General features: G+C 32.5%; 2 protein-coding genes and 1 pseudogene across 2 annotated transcripts; all 3 read left to right on the forward strand.

Moving 5' to 3' along the window:
• The first annotated feature begins 6,024 nt into the window (after positions 1-6,024).
• On the forward strand, positions 6,025-7,533 carry LOC123898825 (putative F-box/FBD/LRR-repeat protein At5g56810). Its single transcript, XM_045949839.1, has 2 exons — positions 6,025-6,913; positions 7,000-7,533. Exons 1-2 carry the CDS (start codon positions 6,029-6,031, stop codon positions 7,306-7,308), a joined length of 1,194 nt encoding a protein of 397 aa, XP_045805795.1. The 5' UTR covers positions 6,025-6,028; the 3' UTR covers positions 7,309-7,533.
• A 5,324-nt stretch (positions 7,534-12,857) lies between these two features.
• Positions 12,858-16,260, forward strand: LOC123896688 (ALA-interacting subunit 1-like). The gene is made up of 8 exons (XM_045947048.1): positions 12,858-12,936; positions 13,339-13,397; positions 13,672-13,746; positions 13,820-13,936; positions 14,024-14,094; positions 14,355-14,655; positions 14,797-15,086; positions 15,689-16,260. Exons 1-8 carry the CDS (start codon positions 12,858-12,860, stop codon positions 15,744-15,746), a joined length of 1,050 nt encoding a protein of 349 aa, XP_045803004.1. The 3' UTR covers positions 15,747-16,260.
• Positions 16,261-16,639: 379 nt separating this feature from the next.
• LOC123899648 lies at positions 16,640-19,139 on the forward strand (annotated as a pseudogene).
• The last annotated feature ends 1,297 nt before the right edge of the window (positions 19,140-20,436 follow it).

Consider the following 20,436-nt stretch of genomic DNA (forward strand, 5'->3'; position numbering starts at 1 on the left):
ACACGTGTTTGTTTTGACGAAAATAAACTTATAGCATTTCATTAATCAAAATATATGCAAAATAATTTCTATAACGATCAAAATTACTTTCTCTGCACAAACTTCACACTAAAGTTTCAATAAGGAGGATTAGCATATGATTATTAATTCTAGTTTAGATAGGAAAATATAAAAGTTAAGTTATGTGTGATCAAAACATAATTAATTAATTGATAATCTATCTATCTATATTACATGTATGTATTCTAAACTACACTAATGCAGTCTCCCTCTCTCTTTCTATGTGCCAGCCCTAGTTTTTCAACCTTGAGCTCTCTTGTTCCTTTACTGATTAGGGGGTGGTTTTAGGTCATTCTTGGTCTAAAATCACCCATCTCCATATTTTTTATTTGCTTTTATTTTAAATAAGTGATTTTTCGCATAGAGTCTTTTAGTTGTTTTCTTTTGTATTTGTGATTTCGTCGTCCGAGTGCGGGATTTGTGTTGATCGTCGTCCGAGTGCGGCATTTTTTATTTTCCGTCTTGTGGTGTTCGTTTAGTTCATATTGAAATATTCATATTGAAAGATCATCTTCAATCAATTGCAGATTCAATCAATTATTTGGGCATCAACGTTGCACATCTGGAAGCATGAACATTCTAGTGACTTTAATCTTATTGTAGTATTTATAGCTATTTTTCCGTTATATGTTATTAACATGGATTATGTGAGTTTGTTTGCAGAATCATCCTTCTTGTTTTTAGCGATGTTGAATTTATATTTTGATCGGATGTACTCTATCAATTATTGGAATGAATATCGTCTTTTTTAGTAAAAAAAAAAAAACTACACTAATGCTTAAAGTTATTCCTAAGCCTCCATTTTGCCTGTGGCATGTCTAAATGAGCTCAAATTCTCTATTTTCTATTAAAAACCTTGCCAAACTCTCTTAACATTTCGTATTATGCTCCACTAAATTAATTTAATGAGTAGTAATGCATTAATAGATTAAAAGAAAAAATAACTGCTCTATTGAGACAAATATTCTTTAATACATTTTTTTTATATTCTTTTTCTTAACTCTTCGCTAATCCTTAAAATAGGACTTAAATAAAAGAAACAAATGCAACATAATATATATGTTCAATAGATTATATCATTAGAAATCGAAGCAAGATTATATCATTAGACACTACTTTTGAAAAAACTTACGTGCATAAATATTCTTATGCTTATATCGTTACCTGATGACATTTTTTTTTTAAGAACCTGATGACATTGTACACTTATACTTATGTGTCAACTTTAGAATATTTCAAAATATCTAATCTTTTTATTTATCTTTATTTATTTATGATTTGTAGCAATAATAATTAATCTTTAGCTCAAAGGTTTCATAACAATTACAATTAGTAACGCGTCCAAAAACATATGATGAATAAACGAAGGATTTGGATTTTTTAAAGTATTAGACAAATTTTTTTAGGGTAATTTGGTCATGACAACACATATAAATGCACTCAAATACTCCTCCGTAAAATTTTATAAGAAAAAATGCACTTTTTAGATTCATTTTATATTAAATATATAATAAACTTAAAAACTACATTTTTACTTATAAAGTGTTACATGTATACAATATTTTCTCTTTCTTAGTTAATTTTAGCTTGAATGTAGGTGAATTTAAAGATATCAAAGGTAGAGAATCCAAATCCCTTTGGGAAACAAATTATATGTTGTAGTTTCTTCTAACATAATTTTTACACTGTTTTAGATTAGAGTCGTCCGATTTTATTACATAATTAATCTGAACTGTCTAATATGTAATTAATGACTCATATCTGAAATAGTGCAAAAACAGTGTGATTTTTAATGGTAGCAAATCGAAATCCCAACCTTTGAACTACTACATTTACTTTTTCGAAGATCAAAATGGTGATTTGTCCCATAATATTCATTCAATAAAAAGATAAAAAAATCTTACCCACACACACCGCCACCTGCTCAATGACTTTCTTATGAAATTTAGGGTCTGTTTGGTTCAAAATAGGGGGAGGGGAGGTGAGGTATTTTTATAGAGGGGAGGGGAGGGAAATTTTTTAATTACATATGTGTTTGGTTCAAAAGAGGGGAGAGGAGGGGAGGTGAGATATTTTAATTAAATATATGTTTGGTTCACAAGGGGAGGGGAGGTATTTTAAAAGCAAATTACGTTTTTACCCTTAAAATCTTATAACACTCATATTTTTAAAACTAATATCTCTTTATTATTACATCAAAACAAATAACACATACTTTTCAAAGAAAAAAAATATCACATGCACGAAACTCACTACCACACCAAGAAATTCACTACATAGACATTAAAACCAAAACTTTGATTCAATAAAACACGGAAGGAAATATTCAAACAAAGTACATCGTACAACCTCCAAAATATTCGTAAATGTTCAAACAAGTGTTCCAAATATTTAAAAACATATTAAAATGCAAATAAAATATTCATAAACATCATAGCACCATTATAGGATGATTAATTAGATGAACCAAAGACCAGTTGCATTATCACAGCTTTGCGTGCTTCAAGTGAAAATTGGAGAATCATTCTAAGTTTGTTAACATCGTTCATGACAGCACAATATATCTCAGGCAATGACGCTGCCTCACACCCGCAACCCTCTATTAAATTCCATGTTTCTTCACCAGAAATTGGAGGCAGATCATATTTTTGACGTTCTCTCATTATTTCATTTCCTTCTCGTAGTGCCTCAACAACCATATTCATTGACTCTTTCATTTCAATCATTTCATTGGGACAAAATAATATTATTTCTAATAATAAATCTGATAATTCATCGCCATCAGCTCGGTTGGGTCCATAAAGTGTCACCATCTTCTCATTATTTGGTAGTGGGACAAAATAATATTATTTCTAATAATAAAACTTGTGTGAATTCAACAGTGTTATCTTAAGCTTTATGGAGATGATCACATTCCTACGTAATGCAAGGTTGCCTGTACCACATTCCTTATTTGAATTGTAACATGTCTGGTTCGTTTATTCAGTTTTATGTTGCCACATTTGCATCAAGGGTCCTGCCTTTTGTTTTGTTTTAGTTTGGCATATGAGACAATACCGCGTCACCGGGAGTATAGATCATCTCCACAAAGCAAGAAACAATAGGGATCTTTGACTATTGTAATATTATTTTGGTTATCCTCAATGAGAATTAGATCCAGATACATACTTGATGAGCAACAACGACACCACAGGTACAAACAGAGGTAGACAAGGAGTATAGGCAATACAAACAACAAAGACTTAATAATAAAAATGGTAATAAGGATAATATTGGAATTCTAAAATATATTGAGAATAATTTTGTCAATTTAATAAACTTTAAAAAAACTTCCCTCCCCTCCCCTCCAAATCCCCCCAATTTGGGGGGAAGCAAAAATTGAGTTTAGGAGGGATTCTGCTTACCTCCCCTCCCCTCATATCCCCTCCTAAAAATTGAACCAAACACAAAAAAATTAAAATATTACCTCCCCTCCCCTCACCTCCCCTTCAAAACCCCCGAACCAAACAGACCCTTAAAAAAAAAAAAATCACTTAATTTTAAATCTATTTTCAAAAATAACAAAAAAATTTAAAGTTTAAACAATCGGATCCAATATGAACCACAAACCTAACTCCTTAATGATCTTCCTTATTTGTGAAAGCTACAAAGAAGAGAAATCATGATTCACGTCAAGTACGGATCAGGATTACCCACTATCACATATTCATGTTGTTTCACGCAGTAATAAATTTGAGCTATTCATTTAAGTTCGGACAATTTAGATCACTCACATGATAAAACAATCTAGGTTGTCAATCAGATCAGACGGTTCATAGTTGTAACTGCATCGCACAGATACAGTAGGAAATCCTTTTCCCGTCAAGTACACCCTCTGTAACATTAGATTCATTGCATAGTCTTAATGATCTTCCTTATTTGTGAAAGTAACAAAGATAAGAAATCATGACCCACGTCAAGTACGGATCAGGATTACCTCCTGTCACATATTCATGCTGTTTCACGCAGTAATAAATTTGAGCTATTCATTTAAGATCGGACAATTTAGATCACTCACACAGTAAAACAATCTAGGTTGTCTATCAGATCGGACGGTTCATAGATGTAACTGCGTCACACAGTTACAACATGAAATCCTTTTCCCGTCAAGTACACCCTCTGTAACACTAGATTCATTGCATAGTCTTAATGATCTTCCTTATTTGTGAAAGTAACAGAGTAGAAAAATCATGACTCACGTCAAGTATGGATCAGGATTACCTCCTGTCACATATTCATGATGTTTCACGCAGTAATAAATCTAAGTTATTCATTTAAGATCGGACAATTTAGATCACTCACACAATAAAACAATTTAGGCTGTCTATCAAATCAGACGGTTCATAGTTGTAACTGTGTCGCACAGTTACAACAGAAAATCCTTTTCTCGTCAAGTACATCTTGTGTAACACTAGATTCATTGCATAGTCTTAATGATCTTCCTTATTTGTGAAAGTAACAAAGAAGAAAAATTATGACTCACGTCAAGTATGGATTAGGATTACCTGCTGTCACATATTCATGATGTTTCACGCAATAATAAATCTAAGCTATTCATTGCATAGTCTTATTGATCTTCCTTATTTGTGAAAGTAACAAAGAAGAAAAATCATGACTCACGTCAAGTATGGATCAGGATTACCTGCTGTCACATATTCATGATGTTTCATGCAGTAATAAATCTAAGTTATTCATTTAAGATCGGACAATTTAGATCACTCACACAATAAAACAAATTAGGTTGTCTATCAGATCGGACGGTTCATAACTGTAACTGCGTCGCACAGTTACAACAGGAAATCCTTTTCTCGTCAAGTACATCCTGTGTAACCGTAGATTCATTGCATAGTCTTAATGATCTTCCTTATTTGTGAAAGTAACAAAGAAGAAAAATCATGACTCACGTCAAGTATGGATTAGGATTACCTGCTGTCACATATTCATGATGTTTCACGCAGTAATAAATCTAAGCTATTCATTGCATAGTCTTAATGATCTTCCTTATTTGTGAAAGTAACAAAGAAGAAAAATCATGACCCACGTCAAGTACGAATCAGGATTACCTGCTGTCACAAATTCATGTTGTTTAACGCAGTAATAAATTCGAGCTATTCATTTAAGATCAGACAATTTAGATCTCTCGCATAGTAAAACAACCTAGGCTGTCTATCCGATCGGACGGTTCATAGCTGTAACTGCGTCGCACAATTACAACAGGAAATCCTTTTCTCGTCAAGTACACCCTCTGTAACACTAGATTCATTGCATAGTCTTAATGATCTTCCTTATTTGTGAAAGTAACAAAGAAGAAAAATCATGACCCATGTCAAGTATGAATCAGGATTACCTGCTTTCACATATTCATGATGTTTCACGCAGTAATAAATCTAAGCTATTCATTTAAGATCGGACAATTTAGATCACTCACACAGTAAAACAATCTAGGCTGTCTATCCGATCGGACGGTTCATAGATGTAACTACGTCGCACAGTTACAACAAGAAATTCTTTTCCCGTCAAGTAAACCCTCTGTAACACTAGATTCATTGCATAGTCTTAATGATCTTCCTTATTTGTGAAAGTAACAAAGAAGAGAAATCATGAACCATACGGATAAGGATTACCTGTTGTCACATATCCATGTTATTTCACGCAGTAACAAATTTGGGCTATTCATTTAAGATCGGACGGTATAGATCACTCACACAGTAAAACAATCTATGACTGTCTATAAGATCAGACAGTTCATAACGGTAACTGCGTGGCACAGTTACAACATAAAATCATTTTCCCGTCAAGTACATCCTCCGTAACACTAGATTCATTGCATCTGGTCCATAACATAGACTAAATACATTAACTATGCGATGACTCTAAAAAACTGATTTTTGTATATATAGCATTACAGAGCGAGCCGTGGAAAACAACAATGGTGGTGGAGGAAGATAGGATAAGCAATTTATCAGATGATATCCTCCACTGCATTCTCTCTTTCAACCCAACCAAAGATGCCGTTAGAACAGGAGTTCTTTCCAAAAGGTGGATTCATGTATGGCGTTCTATTCCTCTTCTCAACTTCAGCAACATCAAATTACCAGACATTGTATCCATTCACCTCTTCAATCGCTTCCTCCACTCCGTCATAGCTTCTCGAGTCGCCAATGCCGGTATCAACACTTTCCACCTTGACATTGCATATGCTAAACTTGATAATGCTAAATCTCTTATCATTCCCAATCTCATCATATGGCTTAATTTCATCGTTCAACGCCAACTGAACTATCTCGATCTTCATTTCAATTTGCTCAATGCTGCTAACTGTTTTTATGAACGGCCCAGATTTCCCAATATTGTCTTTAGTTGCAAAACTTTAGTTGTTCTAAACCTTAGTTGGTTTAGTGTAGATGGCTTTGCTGTGTCTTGCAGTGGATTTGGATTTCCCTCACTCAAAACCCTTAATTTGAAAAATATTAATTTCTATGATCATCAAGTTTTCATTTTGCTTCTTGCTGGATGTCCAGTTCTTGAGGATATAAAGTTATGCAATATAGTTTTCTTGTCGTGGAAGGTGGACTATCCAGCTGCTGAAAGGTTGTACTTAAGCAAGTTGATTAGAGCAGATATCACCGACTGTCCGTGTTTCCCGATTAAAGCAGTCTCTAATTTGGAGTTTCTGCGATTTCAAATGAGGATGGAGTTTCATGAACTTCCTATCTTTCATAATTTGACCCACTTGGTGATCAACAATATTTCGGATTTGGTACTAAAGTTGCTCCACTACTGCCCTAAACTTCAAAATCTTGTCATTTACCAGGTTTGTTAAGTGTTGATAATTTGTATTTAGTTTATCTTATCTTAACATACATCCATGTTTAATTTTATTTTGTGAATTATTAACAGAAGACACAAACTGAGTGGGATACGAACTTTGAAGCCGAACAAGGAAGTTGGTTGCCCCAAAAGTCCGTTCCACAATGCTTTTCATCAAATCTTCGAACTTGCATTATTCGGGACTTTGCATTTCTTGACCTAGAACATGACATGATGTTAGCAAGACATATTCTAAATAATGCGGGAGTTTTAGAAACCATGACAATATCAATATGGGGTGATAAGGAGCAACATGAAATCGAGATGGAATTATCCTCATATCCAAGGGCCTCCGCAAAATGTCAACTTCAGTTTATTGATAACAAATATGATATGTAATGTAAGCAGTAGTGTCTCTATCGTGTCTGTTGTTTCCTTAGCTTCTACTATGCAATTGTTGATTTGGTGGTTTAAACTATGAATTATGAACTATGTGCCTGCTCTACATTTGCGTCTACCATGCAACTGTTGTATAACTGTATTTGATGGTTTGATGAATTATGTGCTAAGAAGGACACCGAATTTGTCTTGTGGACAAGTTAATGAAAAATTATCCTTAAATGATTTAGCAAGTACTTCCCTATTCTTTTTTCTTTTTAGAAAACATGTTTATGATTCAATTAGATCCGCACATGCATATCAGTTTTCTCGATATTTGTATGCTAAATTCTGATTTGATGGCGAAAATCGTGAGTTATTGATTCTCATGTGCCGTCTTTTCTTTTCAAATGCTAATGCAGTGATGCATAGACAGAAATTAAATAAACTGCTGTTTTCTGAATGGAATCATATCTATCTGTCTTATTTTGATATCATCAATATTTTGATTGTCCCATTAAAAAGGACTTGGATCTAAATGATCTATTTCAAGATTTTGTTTATTGACATTAATTGGTCAAAAGGAAGTTAAGTTACACTAGGTATAGTCAGAAATTATAAAGGATTATTTAGTTTAGTTATAAGCTGCCAAAGATCTTCTGCTACACAAAATGCAATAGTTGCATACTTGTGATTGGAGAGAAACATAGCAATTAAGTTATTTATTCAACCTCGGTTATGGTAATGGTATTATTGAGCATTTTTTCAACATAAAAATGAGCTTGCATTTTGACGCGTATAAGCACTTTTTTTGAATTTTGATCCTCTTACACAGCCTAACTTAGCTTTTCTTTCTTCCTCCAGGCCTTGTTCATATTTTGGTAGTACTAAACATTTCTAATTATTAACTATTTTAAAGAGCTTTAATTGTGCCTGCATGTTAATTTTAGTTTTTCCTAAATATTCTATCTTCCATCATTGACCTTAGAGGTTTGGACCTTTCTTTGGGATCAATGCTAATGTCTGCCTTGTTGGTTTCTCCAAAATTGCTATTGCTATACCCTTCTCCAATCAGCAACATATCATTCTTCATAACACTGGTAACGATTGAAAAACATGAAATTGCAATGAATATTAGTGTTAACGGTGAGGTTGTCCATAAAACCATATGTCTTCATCTATGTGTTCATATATAAAAACAAAATATGTAAATTTAAAAACACAATAGATAAAAAAGTTGGTAAAAGGTGATCTACTTACTTGTTGACATTGTTTTGAGTGTAGCTGATAAGTTAGGAAATTATTTAAGGGATTGACAAAACTCACCTAAATTCTCATTCAAATCTTCCTCACATTCCGAACACGAGTAATCAATCATGTTTTCCCTTAATGACATTATTAAAGAATAAATGAATATAAAAGTAACAAAAGAATAAAAGAATGTACAATAATTAAGTTTACAATAAAAGTAACAATAGATAAATGAACACAGGTATATTGAAAAAAATGTTTACAGTTAATGAATTACAAGTATCAATAAATATAATTTTATTTTTTTAAATTAAGATCGTCATATGAGGCTATATGCAGCATCCCAACTATATATGCCACCTATATTTTAGAAATTTTATAACTCTATTGCACCAAGGTAATGAAAAGGGAAATGAATGGGTGATGAGAGATAATCCATTATCTTTCATACCATAAAATGGATGTAGTGCAACGTAAGTTTTAATAAGGGTAACATCTTAGTGGAACATCGGTCGTTATTTGTTTTTTAAGAATATTTTTTAAGTGTAAGAAATTAGTATGCAAAATATGAGGAAAATAATTGTGGAAAAAAAAAGAAAGAGGAAAGCAAAAATATATCAGTCTATGCATTTTTAAATTAATTATTTCTTAATCTTTGTGGTCAAGTACTCTAAAAGAAATAAAGTGAGAGAGTCGTTACAATTTTAGAGATGAAGAGGGTAACTACAATTTATATAATTATGGAGTATTATTTAGCTTTTTTTAGAGTATTATTGATCTTTAAATATCCACTAATTTTGAATCTAGATATATGCATTTGTTTTTCTCCCAAAATAATTACAGCACTCTTTGAGGAAAAACATTTCCAAGAGTAAATATATTTTTGCTTAATAACCTATATAAATTAACATGTAACATCCTATGCACTTATCTGCATTTTACAAGTGCATCGTGCACTTTGTGTATTCATATTCCTCAATTTATCAACATCAACATAGTGAAATGCGTCTACTACTCAATATTGTGCAAACCTATATATATATATATAGGGGGCTGCTAACTTAGACCCAGTTGGGTCTAAATTAGCAAGGTGCACCTTTTGAGTTGGACAAAAATACCCATTTTTTAATTTTTTGGAAGAATAGAGCAACAGGGGCATTTCTGTAATTTTATGCAACAGTACACGCGCCCCCACTTCTTTTTCCCCCCCCCAGGACACGTGGCAGCTTCTCATTTGACAAAAATCACGCGCGTGCATGACACGCGCCGACAGGTGCGCGTGGTGGACAGGATGACGCGGAGAGAAAAAGCTTTTTGAAAAGGCAGGCCACGTGTCACACAATGATTGACTGCGTTAATTTTTTTCCATTTAATACTTTAAACTCGATTATTTCGTCGTAAATTAATTTTTTATTTTTTAATTTTTATACCAAAATTCATAATTTTTTTTTCTCTACAAATAGAGACTTGGTTTGTTTGATTTGGACACCGAAAAAAAAACGCAATTTTTCACTACTTTAAACTCGATTATCTCGTCGTAAATTAATTTTTTATTTTTTATTTTTTATACCAAAATTCATAATTTTTTTTTCTCTACAAATAGAGACTTGGTTCGTTTGATTTGGACACAGAAAAAAAAACCCAATTTTTCACTAACTTAATCTCATTTTTCACTACCTTACATCAACTCACTGAAACCATTCTACCAGTAAAATGGTTTCAGAATACAACTATGTGCAACCATTCTACAAGCTAAATGGTTTCAGAAGCAAATAACTAATAATCAACTTACTGAAACCATTTTACCAGCAAAATGGTTTCAGATTACAACTCTCTGAAACCATTCTACCAGATAAATGGTTTCAGAAGCAAACACAATTAATAAATTACTCACTGAAACCATTCTACCAGTAAAATGGTTTCAGAATACAACTATGTGCAACCATTCTACAAGCTAAATGGTTTCAGAAGCAAATAACTAATAATCAACTTACTGAAACCATTCTACCAGCAAAATGGTTTCAGTGAGTAATTTATTAATTGTGTTTGCTTCTGAAACCATTTATCTGGTAGAATGGTTTCAGAGAGTTGTAATCTGAAACCATTTTGCTGGTAAAATGGTTTCAGTAAGTTGATTATTAGTTATTTGCTTCTGAAACCATTTTACCAGCAAAATGGTTTCAGATTACAACTCTCTGAAACCATTCTACAAGCTAAATGGTTTCAGAAGCAAATAACTAATAATCAACTTACTGAAACCATTCTACCAGCAAAATGGTTTCAGTGAGTAATTTATTAATTGTGTTTGCTTCTGAAACCATTTATCTGGTAGAATGGTTTCAGAGAGTTGTAATCTGAAACCATTTTGCTGGTAAAATGGTTTCAGTAAGTTGATTATTAGTTATTTGCTTCTGAAACCATTTTACCAGCAAAATGGTTTCAGATTACAACTCTCTGAAACCATTCTACCATATAAATGGTTTCAGAAGGATTTCGATGTCCAAATCAAACGAACCAAGTCTCTATTTGTAGGAAAAAAAATATTATGAATTTTGGTATAAAAAATAAAAAATTAATTTACGACGAAATAATCGAGTTTAAAGTAGTGAAAAATTGCGTTTTTTTTTTCGGTGTCCAAATCAAACGAACCAAATCTCTATTTGTAGAGAAAAAAAAATTATGAATTTTGGTATAAAAAATAAAAAATAAAAAATTAATTTACGACGAAATAATCGAGTTTAAAGTATAAAATGAAAAAAATCACGCAGACCCATTCATATGCTGACACGTGGCTGCCTTTTTCAAAAGCAAAATTTTCTCTCTCCAGCATATAATCTAGTGTGGCGCAGACAAGATGATCAGATAGATCAGGATGATCTGGGCTGTCTGATTGATCAGACAGTCTTAATGAGATCACATCTTGGCTGTCTGATGGAAATCAACGGTCTGTAACCATGGTCCTTCCGTACGCGCGCGACACTGGATCCACGTCTATTAATTGTTTAAGAAGGTGGGGCGCGTGTTGTTATTTTTTTTTTATATAAAATTACAGAAATGCCCCTGTTGCTCTATTCTTTCAAAAATTAAAAGAATGGGTATTTTGGTCCAACTCAAAAGGTGCACCTTGCTAACTTAGACCTAACTAGGGTCTAAGTTAGAAAACCCCATATATATATATATATATATATATATATATATATATATATATATATATATATATATATATATATATATATTTATCGTAACTATGATTTTTAAATATTTTATGTGTGGTTGCAAAGTTTCTCTATTTCTTATTTAGCCAATGGTAAGTAAAATAATATGTTACTATATTATATTTATCTATTTTGTTATTTAAATTACTCTCTAAACATAATATTTAATATTTTAAGAGGTAAATATTATAGTTATGGGTGGGTAAATAGTGAGATAATTGTAAGAATAAGATGACATGCATGTTGAATGTTAAATTCTTCTAATATCATGCAAACTAAAAAAAGAAGAATAATATTTCTTAATCTTTGTACTATTAAACATGTGGAGGGTGTTGAAAAAATTATTCTACTATGACCAAGCAAAAAAAAATTAAACCAAACAATAGACTAAAAAATAGGGACTAATAAAGTCTTGATAAAATTTCACACCAAAGTGAATATGTGAGAAGAAACTTCAAAAGAACGAGAGGGAAGTAAGTAGAAAAACTACTTGGTACGTTAAACTGCATAGAAGGGACTAAACCTATTCGATACGTAATTTTCAAAAAACGAAATCACATGATAAAAAAAAAGGTATTGTATGTATGCATGCCTCCAACTCTTATTGAAAAAAAAAAAAAAAAAGAAATACATGAAAAATAAAAATCAAAGCGACGTGTGACTATATATGCTTAGATCTTATACAACTACACTATTAAAATAAAATATGACGCATTTTTTCAAACTTATAAAATATTATAAGAGAACTAATATTTTTATTTTTTTTGACATACATAAGAGATCTAATATAATATATTAAAATATAAACAAAACTAATATAAATCTCTGGAAATAGTTAGTAAGAGCGATAGTTGCGGTGGTGAAATGAAATGGTCCAATATTAAACAATCACATTGAACGGTTCTCCAATTCCAACGTTTGATAAAGCAAACAAACAAACTGAATTACTTACGTACGTACACACACTCTTCAATTCCCTTAACCACTTCATTACAGTTTTTTAATTAATTCTCTATCTCTTGATTATTGATGTAACTTAATTAATTATCCTTTGATTATTATTTAGAACAAAGTGAGAGAGAGAGAGAGAGAGAGAGAGTAACCATGATGGACATGTCTCCAGTCGGTGGCAAAGAAGGACAATCTCCTCCTAATTCTAAGAAAACATCCAAGAAACCAAAATGTATGTATGTTTTAATTCATTCATTTGCACTTCAAAATATGTTACATTACATATATATATATATATATATATATATATATATATATGTATGATAACATGTCTTGTTTTATTTGTTTTTCTTCCTATGATGTTGATTCAAACAATGATTCATTATTCCAATCATAAAATTATAAATAAAATCATTTTTTTATGTTTTCACCACCAATCTGGTCCGGTCCACTGGACCGCCTAATCTGGTTCGGGGGTCGGGGGTATCATTTGTTTTTTATGATTCGTGGAATTGAAATCTTAGGAAATTAAGGCTGTTTCATGTACAAAGTTGTGTTACATTATTATTATTATTATTATTATTATTATTATTATTATATTATTATTGTTCCTAATTTATTTTTTTAATTGTAGATTCAAGATTCTCGCAACAAGAACTTCCTGCATGGAAACCGATTCTAACACCTGGATGGGTATAACATGCATGCAATGCAACATTACTCATTTAATTAGTGCGTGTTTGGAATCGAGGTGAGTTTGACAAAATTACGCTGTGACCTTGATTTTGTTGAAGCTACAAAATGTAGGTTTTGTCAAAATCGTGATAATCCACCATAATTCTGTCAAAATCACCGTCAAACCAAACATGCACTAACTTTTACTACAGTTTAAGGTGTTGTTTCTGGTTTGTCTTTTTAATGTTGCAACAATTATTGATCAGTGTTTTCATCTTTGTAATTTTCATAGGTCATTTCTACATTTACTGTCATTGGAATCATCTTTATCCCTGTTGGTCTTGCTTCATTGTTTTCATCAGAGAAGGTAACATAACAATACATATACATTGAATGAAATGAAATGAAGTTTTGTTACTGAATTCAACATACTAATGCAGGTGGAGGAAGCTGTATTTAGATACGACGACACGTGTCTTCCTTCTTCGGATGCTGATAATGCAGTTGCATATATTAAAAGTGCTACCACTAACAAGACCTGCACCCACAAATGGACTGTTAGTTCATAATTCACTTTTCTGTATCAGAAGAGTTTCATTTTTCATTTTTACCTTATTGGAAATAATTAGTCGTAAACCTCACAGGTCGAGCACAAAATGCAAGCTCCTATTTTCATCTACTATCAACTTGATAACTACTATCAAAATCATCGCAGGTACGCACAATTTAAGTGTTGTCAATTGCAGATCGCAGAAAACAACAGTTTGATCAAATTATGCTATGCAACAGTGCTACAGCGCGGCTATATTCACAATATTTGTACTAAGTAGCGTATCGTGTAACAATAGCAACTTGTTCAAATTTCGTTATGCAGTAGCACTATAGCACCGCCAGGCGCTAGCCACTATTTGATGATTTGATGCATATTTTTTTAATGTTGCCGTTAATATGATTTTGGATGATTAATTCTTGCAGATATGTTAAGAGTAGAAGTGATAAGCAATTGTGGAATAAAGCATCTGAGAGTGACACAAGTAACTGTTCTCCAGAAGACAAAACAAAAGGAAATGCGCCGATTGTTCCTTGTGGCCTTATTGCATGGAGTCTGTTCAATGACACCTACAAATTTTCCATGAACAACAAGGATTTAACTGTCAACAAAAAGAACATAGCATGGTCAAGTGACAGAGGTTCTAAATTTGGTCCTAATGTTTATCCTAAAAATTTTCAGAGTGGAGAATTGATTGGAGGTGGAAAACTCGATGAAAGCATACCTGTAAGATCACGTTTGGATAAACAGTTTGTTAAGCGTTTATAGCACAACAATTTATCATATAAGTTTATGTTTAACTATTTTTATACCGAAAAGTAAGTTGCTTTTATGATAACTAACCTATGACTTGTCGCGATGCATCAGTTGAGCGAACAAGAGGATCTCATTGTGTGGATGCGAACAGCAGCACTGCCAACTTTTCGAAAACTGTATGGGAAGATAGAGACTGATCTTGAAGCTAATAATGAGATCGAAATAGTAATACAGAACAATTATAACACATATGAATTTGGAGGTAAAAAGAATCTAGTTCTATCAACAACTACTTGGATTGGTGGGAAAAATCCCTTCTTAGGGATGGCATACCTTGTTGTTGGTGGCCTATCCTTGTTCTGTGCCATAGGATTCATTCTTCTGTATGTCATCAAGCCAAGGTAATCAAATGAAATATTGTGCTCATCATATACACCTTTATGGTTCTACATTTATTTTTTATGATAGAATATCATGATATTACATTTGGAATCATCAAGCCATATTATATGAGATGCGAAATGCTAGCGGCACATTTTGTGACACTCACATTTGAATACGCATTTTTCAATTGGTTGAAATTGACATAAGTTCTAATTAAATTTAGGCTAAATTGCACTTTTAGCCCATGTCTTGCCATGTGGACAATGACTCACATGCCACCTCAGCATATGTGGCAAGCCAGGCTGATGTGGCATGTGAGTCACTTGTAACGTGTGCATTGACTTGGCCAAAATCAGTGGGGCCATCTTTTTGCAAAAGCGGCTAAAGTCTGGGGGCGAAAATCGCATGTTTTGAAAGTTAGAAGGCCAAAAGGGCTATTATGGAAGTTATGGGGTCAAAATCGCAAGTTTGTAAAAGTTAGGGGACCAAAAGTGCAATTTAACCTCAAATTTTATGTTAGGAAATTCATATGGCTACATAGTAGAGAAAAACTGATGAATATTTTTTCTTATTTCTAATGTACCTGTGAGCTAACATTGCTATATTTCTCTATTTGCAGACCTCTTGGAGATCCATCCTACTTGTCTTGGAACAGAAATCCAGGGATCTTAAAATAATGTGCTATGACTCCCATTTCTATTTATTTTTCTGTGTACCAGTTCTTTGTGTGACAAAGAGGCTCATTCTAGAATTGTTTATTTGTTCTTGACTAGGTGACCACCATGGAACATGAGTGTATATAAAGTTTATCAATCCTTATACAGATATATTAAAAATTTTGATCTGAAAATGATACCAATATTATATACAAAAGAAAAAAAGGATCGATCACTCGATCCATTTGACCGGTTTTTTTTACGGCTTAAACAGGACGAATTGGTGGATTGATGTCACATACAATCATTTTTTTTTGGTTAGATGCATTGAAAGAAATGAAAGCACATTTGGTGACACTAGAAACAAAATCACAACAGAAATCCAAAGAGACACTAAATTTCAGACTATTTGGTGAGCTACTTTTATGATTGAAACTTGAAGGAGTTCCATTAATAGACTTGCAATTAATGTTATATGATAATTCAGGAAACGGTTAAGATCAACTTCATTAACCATGATGTAATAATTTTAGAAAAATAATCTGTCCTCATCAGTTAATTCAAAAGAAATTCATATTTACCTCAAATGATTCCCTATATTCATTTGATTTTATATTTTTCTCTAAACATAACCAACCTTTCAAATATATGATGAGTGTTTGGCTTTTCTCCTATAGAAAAAGATTTTTTACTCATACCCCTAAACTAAGTGGTATGAGAAGTGTAGAGAAGCAAAATACAAAACTTAGAAAAAGAGAAAAATTACTAGTTACTAGTAATAAATGTGATGTGTAATAGAAAAATTAACAATAGAGAGGTTGGTACAGTTGGTAAGGAGTTGACTCATATGCCTCACAAGGACGTGAGTTCAACTCCCGCTGTCTCCATAAGGACGTCGTTCTCTATAATTACATCTGTCAGTGGTGAATGATCTGTAAGTACCTCTATCAACGCTCTCTGAACCTTAATGTATGCCCTAGATCTAGTGAGCTCCGAAGACCTAACTCGTCTAAACCTTTTATTACCAAAAAGAAAAAATTAGAAAAATTAAACTTAGGCTAAGTTGTAAGAGTTATCTTTTTTTGTGTGTCCCCATAATCATAAACACTGGCTCAGAGAACAGTTGTAATTTGTAAAAACATGCAACCAATACACTGTACTGTACTGCACTGCACTGCATATGCATCTTATTTTCTATAATACAGTTCAGCTATTAAACAAAGTTATAGCAAACATCTACCACCATTATATTTCACAACCCTATTACACCAAACTTCATAATTCATAATCCACAACTCATCATAATGAAATCATCTTTCTTTTGAAAAGACAAACACAAATTTACAAAATCAATATGGACTCACCTGATTTTGCTTTTACATCATCAACCACAGTTCATAACAACATCAACAGCAACATCTTTAGAAGCCATTCTACAAAAGAAACACCTTTCTCAAAACTCTCATGTCCTACTTTATCTCGCAGTCTTCAAAACTCTCCAATTTCCTCTCCTCATCATCACTGTTTTCCCACTAAACTCACTGATTCTGAGTCTCTACAAACAACCTACCATTGTGCCTCTTCTGTCCTACGAAACGATGGACAAATCATTTGCGTAGCTTTATCATCACGTGGTTTACTCTACACTGGTTCTGATTCCAATGTTGTAAGGTGTTGGAAGCTACCTGAGTTCACTGAATGTGGACAATTGAAGACTAAAGCTTCAAAGGTTGTTGCGATCGAGGTTTCCAACGACACTGTTTATGCAGCTTATGGCGATGGAAAGATTCGAGTATGGACGACAATTTGGGATAATAATAAGGTTTTGAAGCATGTTCGATCTGCTACTATTCCTAAGACACTAGGCTATGTTCGTAGCTACATTGCAGGAAAAGACAAGACGGTAAGTATACTACGTTAATTGCCTCCTTAGCTGTAACATTTTATCTACGAGTTTAATTCTGATACACTGTCAGCGTAAAAAAGTTTTAACTGTCGATAAATTACATTCAATCGTATATGTGACTTTAGAAATAGTTATGATCGAAGTCAAATGTTTTTAATGATCTAGATTATGATTGATTGTTTGCTTTGTGCCATCACTCAGCAGATGAAGCATAAGAGACTAATAACATCAATGGCAATTAACACAGCAGAAGACATTATATACACTGCATCTCTTGACAAAACAGTAAAAGTATGGAGAATCTCAGACCTCAAATGCATAGAAACAATCAAAGCACACCCTGATCCAATCAATGCTATAATTGTATCTGATGACGGCGTTCTCTACACTGCCTCAGACGACGCAACAATCAAAGTTTGGCGTCGAAATTTTTGTAGCCATGATCAACCTCATTCTCTAACAGTAACACTTCATGCAAAATATTCACCTGTAAAAGCCTTAACACTAAGCAATAATGATGGAGGAATTTTATACGGCGGATGCACAGATGGTTACATACATTATTGGTTAAAGGGTTGGTTTGTAGGACAATTACAATATGGTGGATCAATTCAAGGACATACACATGCTGTTTTGTGTTTAACTAGTGTTGCTAAATATGTAGTTAGTGGTTCAGCTGATTCAACTAGCAGAGTTTGGAGTAGAGAACAAGATGGACAACATGTTTGTTTAGCTGTTTTGGTTGGTCATAGAGGACCAATTAGATGTGTAGCAGCTTTTTTAGGAGGATGTTTGGTTAATGATGATGATAATGAAGATTGTTGTACTGTTTCTACCGGAAGCTTAGATGGTGTCTTGAAGCTTTGGCGTGTCACTCATACAAAGAATTTCAATGAGAGTAATGTCTCAAGCTGGAAACAAGTATGAGCACTATAAATTTTGGACTAATTGAGAGAAGTGGATCAAGTAATTTTCTTCTTTCTTTTTGGTTTTCATTACATTCTACCGGAAGTAATTTTATTCGAGACACTGTCAGACACTAAATGTGGATATCTCTCTTACCCGAATTTCGAACCTTGGTTTGCCACGTTCGGAGAGTCTAGCCTCTTCTGATAGACCAAACTCTCGGTGTGAATCAAGTAATTTATTAATATCAAAATCCGTCATCAAGAAAATTATACTTGGAAAAAAAAAATAGAGCAAGAAAAGCTTTTACTCAATGAATTAGGTATTGTTTAGATAAACAACTTAATTTGCAGCTTATAACACAAGCGTTTATGGCTAAGCTATAAACTAATCTTATAGAAGATAAAATAAAGTCAGATCGTTTTTGAGTAAGCTATAAACTATCTTATAGAACTTATGAAAATAAGCCAAAAAATAGCTTATTAACATGTAAATAATTTGCTTTGTCGAAAAAAAAAAGTAATAATTTGTATACACAAGTTCTCAAGTGCCTATGCTACTAGATAAGCTCAAATAAGCTTTTATTCCAAACAATCCCTTATTACCATTATGAATAATGCTAGCAACACACTCTTTAACAAACACACTCCAACACACTCTTTTTTATTGGTTGAAATTCACATGGGTCCCATAAAAAAATGTGGACCCATATAACTTTTATGGGACCCACATAAATTTTAACCAATAAAAAAGAGTGTGTTAGAGTGTGTTTGTTATTGGAGTGTGTTGCTAGCACTCCTCTTACCATTATAGGATTATGATTATGAGAGAGCTTGCCTTGTATTTTCTGATTGTATTTGTAAGCTATCATTTTGCTGTACACCAATACAAGAATCTTTTCTCTTTAGTAACCGAAAAAAGCCATAACATAGTAAACGCAAAATGCAAAGAATTAATATGGTAACCAAAGTTGATAGAAGATAGCCTCCAATGGAATTAGAACGTTTGCATCCAAACATAGCCCCTAGACACACCATTGGAGGAGGGTATAGTATAAGCATGCATATATATGATACATAGAGTTATGCTAGTTTTATATGTATATTAATTTGTCACATACTTTTCATCTTATACTATGTATAAGAATTTAAAAATACACCACAAAATATATATGCTCATTAATCTATTCTTGCCTTCAATGAGGATTGTTCTGGTTCCTTGTTTGTTAAATAAGGAATAAATTACAGCTATGTGTCTTTTAAGGTATTCATATAATCATATAGAACCTCTCCAATACTGTTCCATTTAAATAAAATACAAGTTTATATTATATGAAAAAAGTCAAACAAATGTGTAAGTATTAATTGAATGGTGCATAACATCAAGAAGAACATGTATTATTCAATACATAGGCTTATATTAGAAGCAATACTTCTATTCTGTAAGTTGCTACCCGCTAATTTTTTTATGAAGATGCTTTCTTCTTTTCCTTACAATAGTGTATTTTAAGAGTAGTCCAAAGCAAATAAAAGTAATGAAAACAGACAATAGTGGCCTAAGAAATTTAAAATTTTTATATAAAAAATGTAGTAACATAAATGGAGTAACATAAATCACATTTCACTTTCATTTAAAATTTTAAGACAATATTTTTATATAGTGAAAATAATTTTTATATAAAAATTTAGTTTTTTTGTATTAAAAATATATATTTTTTATTTTGACCAATATTTAACTTATATTTTCAACACAAACTATTTTTATAGATTTTTCAAATAATATTCTTACGACGCTCGTTAACGTGACTCTATTTTATTTATGACCATTGGTTGGTATTTTATGAGTGTGTTCTCACATTAAAAAAGTAAGATTAATCTCTGCTCGTAACATGACTCTATT

Source organism: Trifolium pratense, linkage group LG7 (assembly GCF_020283565.1).
Source record: "Trifolium pratense cultivar HEN17-A07 linkage group LG7, ARS_RC_1.1, whole genome shotgun sequence".
In the NCBI taxonomy this organism is placed as follows: domain Eukaryota; kingdom Viridiplantae; phylum Streptophyta; class Magnoliopsida; order Fabales; family Fabaceae; genus Trifolium; species Trifolium pratense.

What these genes read in the sequence shown, in the direction of transcription:
- LOC123898825 (XM_045949839.1), top strand. Translation starts at nt 6,029, where the DNA reads ATGGTGGTGGAGGAAGATAGGATAAGCAATTTATCAGATGATATCCTC. An exon ending in AAAATCTTGTCATTTACCAG is followed by an intron (nt 6,914 to 6,999) that starts GTTTGTTAAGTG and finishes AATTATTAACAG; the next exon opens with AAGACACAAACTGAGTGGGA.
- LOC123896688 (XM_045947048.1), top strand. Translation starts at nt 12,858, where the DNA reads ATGATGGACATGTCTCCAGTCGGTGGCAAAGAAGGACAATCTCCTCCT. An exon ending in CCTGCACCCACAAATGGACT is followed by an intron (nt 13,937 to 14,023) that starts GTTAGTTCATAA and finishes TAAACCTCACAG; the next exon opens with GTCGAGCACAAAATGCAAGC. An exon ending in AACTCGATGAAAGCATACCT is followed by an intron (nt 14,656 to 14,796) that starts GTAAGATCACGT and finishes GCGATGCATCAG; the next exon opens with TTGAGCGAACAAGAGGATCT.